The sequence below is a fragment of the Triticum aestivum genome, chromosome 3A (assembly GCF_018294505.1).
Source record: "Triticum aestivum cultivar Chinese Spring chromosome 3A, IWGSC CS RefSeq v2.1, whole genome shotgun sequence".
NCBI lineage: Eukaryota > Viridiplantae > Streptophyta > Magnoliopsida > Poales > Poaceae > Triticum > Triticum aestivum.
In genome coordinates, this window is record NC_057800.1 from 689,709,250 (window position 1) to 689,717,128 (window position 7,879).

Sequence of the window (7,879 nt, forward strand, 5' to 3'; positions counted from 1 at the left end):
GATGCATAATCTAGTTCATAATTTTGAGTTTCCTTTGGATCCTGTTTATAAATTGTACTCGCATGCTTATCTAATCGATATTAGGTCTTAAAAAAGAGTGAAATGGTCTATTGTCCGTGTGTTACTCTAATTTGTTGTAGGATAGCGATGATGAGCAATAGATTTTTAGAAAACGAACCTTACTAGGATTTTTAGGAGATCTGTTTTACTATCTTTTTTGTTAAGAATAGGCTTAAGAAAGTCTTGTCTGGTCCTTGATTAGATTTTGGATATTTAGAGCATCTACAACCGCCATGAGCAAATCAGGCCCCTCAAACGCCTGCGGACGCACCCGGAGACATCCGCCCGCACTGACCGGGCATGCCTCATATTTGCCACTCTGCATACATGTATCTCATATTCGGAGCCTTATCTCCATACTACACATGCAACGTTGATCTACTCTACATGATCAAACGATGGACAATAAAAGTCGGCTGCAAAGGAACATAAGATCACTGCAAACGGACATTAACAAACTTGGGCACATCCAAAAGATCATAGTTCGTCACCGGACAAGTTCTTAAACCTCTACAACTAAAACGATATAAAAATGAGGACAGAGGGATGAACATTTCCTCGCCGGGCCTTTGCCCTTCCGGTCGCCGGCGCAGCTGTAGGCGTTATTCGTTAGATCTTACATGGAGATCCATGTAAAATTTCCTTTTAAGTTTTTTCTTTCTTCTTTATTATATGTTTTGTCACTTGACTGAGACGTCATTAAGTCTTAGTCGGCTGAGATCTAGCCACACCCTTTATTTACCTTAGCACCTGTATAGGCATTTTGCATGAGAGATAGCCTTAACATAATTTGTTTTCCACGACGTGTTCTCTCACAATTTTTCTGTCATGTACCCAACTATGAGTAGGCAAGTATTATTTGTGTTTTGCTCTTACACTGCCCTCAATGTAATTGAACCAAGAGCCAACAGAAGGTTTCTTTTTTGGTGGGGAAGCACAAGCTTTTATTTTGATACACATGATTAATTATTGGAGATAGATACTACTATACACAAATGCTTGTATCCAATATTTGGATTTCCATATCCTCTAAGACATTACACAAATGCTTGTATCCAACATTTGGATTTCCATATCCTTTAAGACTTTGCACAAATGCTTGTATCCAATATTTGGATTTTCATATCCTCTAAGACATTTCACAATATTCCAATATTTGGATTTCCATATCCTCTAAGACATTACACAAATGCTTGTGTCCAATATTTGGATTTCCATATCCTCTAAGGCATCGAATGCAAAGCAAAGAGGAGTGCAATAAATAGCACTCAAACCACGTTCTTCTCCTCACACCATCATTCCAACAACTTATTTTGATCACTTGGCCATGGCGTTCAGTGGCGCCCAGATGCTCGCTGCCTTCACCTTGGGCTTTCTTCTCATGGCCTTCTGTAAGTTCATGTAGCAGATTTTTATCGCAATTCCATGCAATTTTTGATCAATCAATGAAACAATTGCTACTATAATTTTATGGTGCACACATTAATTCTAACTCACATGCAGGTGTAGATGGTCGGGTATGCACGTCCCCTAGCAAGTTGTACAAAAGGAGCCCTTGCAAGAACATGGGCTGCACCGCGGCCTGTCACAAAGAGCACTTCAAGGGTGGGTACTGTGCCACTAAGAAGACAATTGTTGGTGATGAGCTCAACGAAGACAACGATGACAACTTCTTTCACAAACGACCTAAGAAAAAGACATGCGTATGTACACTTCAATGCAGTAAAGCCCCACCACCACCGTCAGAACCTGACGTGCCAGAGCCACCGGGTGAACCTGAGGTGCCAGATCCTAAGAAGAAGCCGCCGCCGCCATATGTACGTGATGTGCCGAAGCCGCCCTCGGGAGAAAATAAGAAGAAGCTAGTGGCAGCTGCTGACCAGTGAGCAAATGGTCTAGCCTGCCCGTCCGTGGAAAATGATTTCAATAAGACAGGAATTAATCAATGCTTACTAAAGCCTACGAAACCTTCCATCCCTAATTAATCTCCTCCCCCTGAATTTCATTGGTGGGGCATGCGCCCTTTTCCTTTCCAATCAAAACCTTCCACGTTAGCTCTCACGTAAAGTATGTCAAAAGATTTTCGTACATGTAGCGTTATCCTTGAATGGTCCATCCCACCCACGCTCGGATAAAAGAAAAGGAAAAATAATGTCCACGATCACGTATCTCTCCCCTCACCCGAGAAAATTTGCCGACGCCGCCCCACTCCTCGTTTGCCTCGTGGTCGTGGGCGCGGCCGCCGGGATAGGGGACGGGGTGGGAGCGCGGTGCACGACTGGAGGCAGAGTAGGGTGTCTTGTAGCAAAGATGTTCCCCACAACCACTTGATCGCCTCGTCGTCGTCGTGGTTGTGGGAGCGCGGCCGCCAGGATGGGGCGGGGTGGGAGCGCGGTGTGCGATTGGACGCAGAGTAGGGTGTCTTGCAGTGATGCATCCAGCAAGTGTCCCAGGCTGCAACGTCCTTTGACATGGATACAAGCGCATGCAGGGAGAGAGAACTGACTGGGAGGTGTATGGGGTCAACGCCCCCATTAGCTTGTTGCCCGCTACTGCTGGACGAGATTATGGTGGGTGTCGATTTGAAGCGTGGGGGGAGAGCACCGGGGAAGGGCGTCGCATTGGGGATCGATTTGGCCTCGATCCGGCTTGATGGAATACAAGCCATGCCCATGCCACCCCATGGACGCCCCTGACCGAGGTCGGGGCTTGCCGTGGGTGCATCCGCACCGGCGTGGTGGCCTGCAGTCCCTACAACCAGCATAAGCTCTGAAACATGGGAAAGACGCAAGATCAGATGTTCCCCACAACCTGAACATGTGAGCTATGATATTTCTCCCGGCATGTGTGTTGCTTCCACTGGATGATGCTCTGTTGCCTCCTAGCTGTCGTCGTCTTTCCTTCTCTTGCTGCTCGATGAAGTTGGTCGTGATACTAGCTTTGCATGCTATGGAGTTTCTAGTTTTGACTTACATTGATCTGATTATGTATACCTTTTTTGGGGCGGGGGTATATGTATGCCAGTATACATTATTAAGTACTGGGGAGAAGAGGGGGATGTATTGTACCTCTGTGGAACATCGTCTTTTAGCTGAATCTATATGTTTATTCAATCTGAACTTGGATGTTTTATTTGGCTTGCACACCCCGTGTAAAGAAATATAAGATCGGTTTGATCACCAAACTACCTTGTGATTTCCTATGCTGCAAACTGTAATTAGTTTTCTTTAGCTGCAGGCTTTGTTACTATAGTTGGCTAATGGCTAATGCACTTAATTGGGACCATTTCTGGTCTGATAATAAATGCATGTTGTCTAATTTGGATCTTAACTAGAGCACCAACGTATGCTTCTAACACCTCTGAAAAATTATCGCAACTAAAGTATTGGACTCATCTATATATGGACATCATTCTAGCTTACTCCTTTGGTACGTACACATGACAACTGAGATTGGAACCCCCTTTTGTAATGATAATCACCGTAATCTGCAATTGATTCAGCATCACATGGGAAAATAAGTGGGGATATTGTCACTAAAAAATATTCCAATTTTGTGGAGCTTGACTAGCTGGGATCAATTCTTCCATTCCACACCATGCTTTGTTACGAAGCAATAACCCATGTCTCCACATGCTGGAGTTTCAGTTTCCTTGGATGTTGCAATATATAGTTCAAAACTTCATCTGTGGATTTGGTTTCGATCACAAAGAATTGGTAGACATTTTTGCTAATTTACTAGGCCCTTTCCAGCAGCAGATTCCTTTTAATGTAGATATGCCATGCTTACAGTTTGACATGAATACTTCATGTTGTGCTTCTTAGCTCTAATAGTACTTTTTGTTTACTTATACTAGCGGCTGGGGTCACTACTGGGAAAGCGATTATAGGTGAATCCTAATGAGTGGCGGGCATAGTCGGTAATCCGCAACAACTATTTTTGAAAACAAGCAGTGGCGGGTAGCAAACACCGTCCGCCACAGCTAGAATCTCACTTTAGGAAAGGGGTTTGAAGAAAATATGTTGTCTGTGTGTTGTTTGCGAGAATGATGTTATATACACAATTTAATCGGGAGAGTTGCATAAGCACTTGTTGGCTGGTGGTTTCATGCCCGGTTATACGATATGGACAAGTCATGGTGAGGATGGGATGCCATGTGAAGGAGCGAAACATGACGAGGAACAAGAATGGTTGATGGTTGGACATGATGAACAATCTGACGGTGATGAATACGGCGAGTCTGGTGAAGAGTCCGACGAAAGTGAGGAGGCCGAAATGGAGGAGGCAATCATCTAGGGCAAATTGGCGGGAATGGTGCACGATGAACACATGCAAGAGTTGAACATGAAAGAGACTAGCACCAAGGCAGCTTCTCGTAGAGAGGCTACCAAACTGGCGACTCTTGTGAAGGACTTAACAGCCGCTTTGTACGGTGGTTGCAAGGCAAAACAGACACGACTAAGTGTCACGATGAATCTTATGGACATTAAGGCAAAAAACAATATCACAGACACTTCCGTCGATATGAATTTGAAGTATTTGCATGATGTTCTTCCTAAAGGCAACGTGTTGCCAAAAAGTATTGATGAGGCAAGGAAGGTATTGTGTCCTCTTGACATGGAGCCGGTAAAGTACCATGCATGCAAAAATGACTGCGTAATTTACCGGAACGAGTAGTCGAACCTAATAAGGTGTCCAACATGCAATTTTCCATGATTCAAGCGGGGAAACAACAATTGGGAAGACAATGATGATGGTAGAGCACCCGCTAGCAGTACTCCTTATAAGTGTGTATGGTACTTCCCAATCATTCAACGCCTGAAGCGTTTGTATGCAAACAAGAAGCAGACAAAGCTTATGATTTGGCATTCTAAGAGGAATAAGTATGACAGAGTGATTAAACACGTTGCATATGGTCGATAGTGGAAAGCAATCGATGACGAGTTCCCTCATTTTAGTGGAGATGATAGGAAGCTGGGCTATAGTGTGGATGGTCTGAATCCCTTTAGTAACCAAAACAGCGCACACAACACCTGGCCCGTGGTTGTCTGCATCTACAACCTTCCCCCATGGGTGTGCACGAAGAGAAAGTACACATGGTCATGCCAATTCAACAACCAAGCCAATTGGGTAGTGATTTGAACATGTATATGTAACTACTGAAGGAGGAGTTAGAAATTTTATGGGCAGATGAGGGGTGTGTACATATGACGCTAAAACGGGTATGTATTTCGCTATGAAAGTTGTGCTGCTCACGACGATGGAGGACTATCCGGCAAACGATTATAATTCGGGTCAAGTTTGCCACAAGAACTGTGCATGTGTTAGGTGAATGGATGAAACTCATTCTCTATATCTGAAGGCCTCTCATAAAACAGTTTACATGAAGTATAAGTGATTGAAAAGAAACATTTTGACAGATTTAATTTCCAGGCTTCTAAATATAGAGATTTTTTATGCACTATATATGGATGATTTATTGTACAATATACGACACGTACGTACATGTTAGGGCCATCTTAAAGGAGCTCTTCTTACCCTCAGCTACTGGACCTCCTCATTCGGTTATGATCTAGTACGATGACCCTCATCAGGTGTACTACTACTTATAGTTCATCTGAGTTTCTATTCGTGTATGGGTACCTAGATGACCTGTCCTATGTTCCTTAGCTCCACAATCTCAGCGACTGATATATCTTGATATTTACTTATCAGACGTAACGTTAATTGCTGACATCAATGTCTCCTGCTAACACAAGTCGATGTGCATGTACATGAATCAAAACAAGTAACAAACAAGTAAACCTAATTGTATAGAGCCAACATAGCACCACAAAGGACCACCTCAGTAGGCGCAATCGTGCACCCCATCCCCTAGTACCTTATAGCAAATCTACTAGTCATCTATTGGGAAAATTATAGGAAAAAAGGCTCTCTAGCAGAGTTGCAATATCTAGCAAAATTGACATAATTTTGTAGAGCATCCTCCATATTCGGCCTCCCAGCCCCATATTTGGAGTCTTGGGCTACCTTTTGGAAGACGCTCCATATGGATGTTCTGTGTGAAGGGAAGAAAACCTCACATGATCCGTCACCTCACATGGGATTGATATTTTAATTGGAGGAAAATTGTATTCCATTGGCATATGGGTCCATTGATTATGAAGGCCACATTATGGCGACTATGTGTTTATTCGCACAACCTCGGTGGACTCCATAATTTATATGGAGCGCACATAATATGAATACTGGGACTCCCAATATGGCGACTCTGCTAGAGTTGCTCGTAGGAGGCATGTAGCCTTGCCCACAAATGATCGCTAGGTTCAAGGAACGCAACTGCTCGGCCATGTTGCATTCGGCCCGTAAAATAATCTCAAGTAAAACTTCTCGTTCCCCGCATGACAGGACCCACACAATAGGATTGCACATATCACCCCTCAGTCATAAAATGTCTCCTGATACCCGTTGTTTCTTTTCTCCTAGAGACCATGGCGATCATAGAACACACCACCTGCGATGTTACCAGGAGTGCTTCCCCAATACCAACTAGCGACCATGGAGGACCATCGTCGTACCCTCGCGACCATTGGGCCACCGTCGAGATCCATTAGTCGCTGGGATCCAGTCCTACTGTTCTTCACCGCCGGTCGGAGCTTGCCAGATGCTCCATCTTTCGATGTTCACCGCCTCGTTCTCCGCCACCTTCCTCTTCCCTATAGTTTGTAGTCTGCTAATTGATGTTTGTGATGATCGACTCCAAGAGAATTTTGGGTTGACCGGACCTCTCCTCCATTGTTGACAATGGGTTGCATGGAAGGTTTTGAATGCGTAGTTGCGCTCGCTCACAATAGATCCAACCCTGCCAGGGATTTCAAGTGGTCTCTCCGGAGTAAGTCTAAACCCATTGTGGTGGATGTTAAGGTTTTGGTAATAGGGTTTAGAGTGGAGTGAGGGTAAAATTTCTAGGCATTATGGTAACTATGGTACTAGTTTGTGACGATCCAATAGGAAGGGATCGCAGTCACATAACTAGATAGGTAGGGAAGCAAATGGTGAAGTTGGGGAAGACAATGTTGAGGATTCATAGAGAATTTGAGATAAGAACTACAATGCGCATTCCATCTTTGTCGTCGTTCACCATTGTCTTTAGCATGAGTAACACACACCAACTCACACGGGTTAGGCCACATTCGACACCAACACTACACAACCCATAGCCCGAATCTTACTCCACTATATCGTTACTGGATGCATGTGTCGCATACTATATGTTGATGGAACGGAAGAGCAAAGAGAAGATCTAGACCATCTTCCACGCTATGCCATTGGAAGCAATGTACCAGACTGTCGACTACAGATATTCCTCCAAAAATATGTAACTTCGTCTCGAGGCTGGCAGAGTGTACTGCCAAAGTTATTACACGATTGCAACATGTCATCTACTACATCATGTGGAATTTGCGGTATAGCGGATCATACATGGTTTCACTGCTCGTTGATTGTACAATGGTTTGATATGTTAGGGCTTTGATAGATGAAGACTTGACGGAGCAAATATGCATGTCGGCTTCAGAAAATAACCTATTGATGTCGCCAAAGAAAAATAAGGTGAAGAGAGGCTTGGGACCGGGCCCAACTCATCCCAAATGGATCCTGCGGCCACAAGGAAGTTGCAAGACCAATGCAAATAGAGCACTCGCAAAATTTTCAGCAAAGGTAGCCGTCATTATTGCTTGTCGTGTTGAAGATGACTCCAGTCCAGGAGTATGGACTATGGTAGCGAAGGCATTCAGGGCCCATTAATAGTTTAAATGAA

General features: G+C 44.1%; 1 protein-coding gene across 1 annotated transcript; it reads left to right on the top strand.

Moving 5' to 3' along the window:
* Positions 1 to 1,287: 1,287 nt before the first annotated feature.
* LOC123059134 (major pollen allergen Art v 1-like) lies at positions 1,288 to 2,017 on the top strand. Its single transcript, XM_044481774.1, has 2 exons — positions 1,288 to 1,451; positions 1,564 to 2,017. Exons 1-2 carry the CDS (start codon positions 1,388 to 1,390, stop codon positions 1,944 to 1,946), a joined length of 447 nt encoding a protein of 148 aa, XP_044337709.1. The 5' UTR covers positions 1,288 to 1,387; the 3' UTR covers positions 1,947 to 2,017.
* The last annotated feature ends 5,862 nt before the right edge of the window (positions 2,018 to 7,879 follow it).

Excerpts from the sequence above, each read along its gene's own strand:
- LOC123059134 (XM_044481774.1), top strand. The coding sequence starts at position 1,388 with ATGGCGTTCAGTGGCGCCCAGATGCTCGCTGCCTTCACCTTGGGCTTT. Across the intron at positions 1,452-1,563 it reads CTTTCTTCTCATGGCCTTCT|GTGTAGATGGTCGGGTATGC; the intron begins GTAAGTTCATGT and ends ACTCACATGCAG.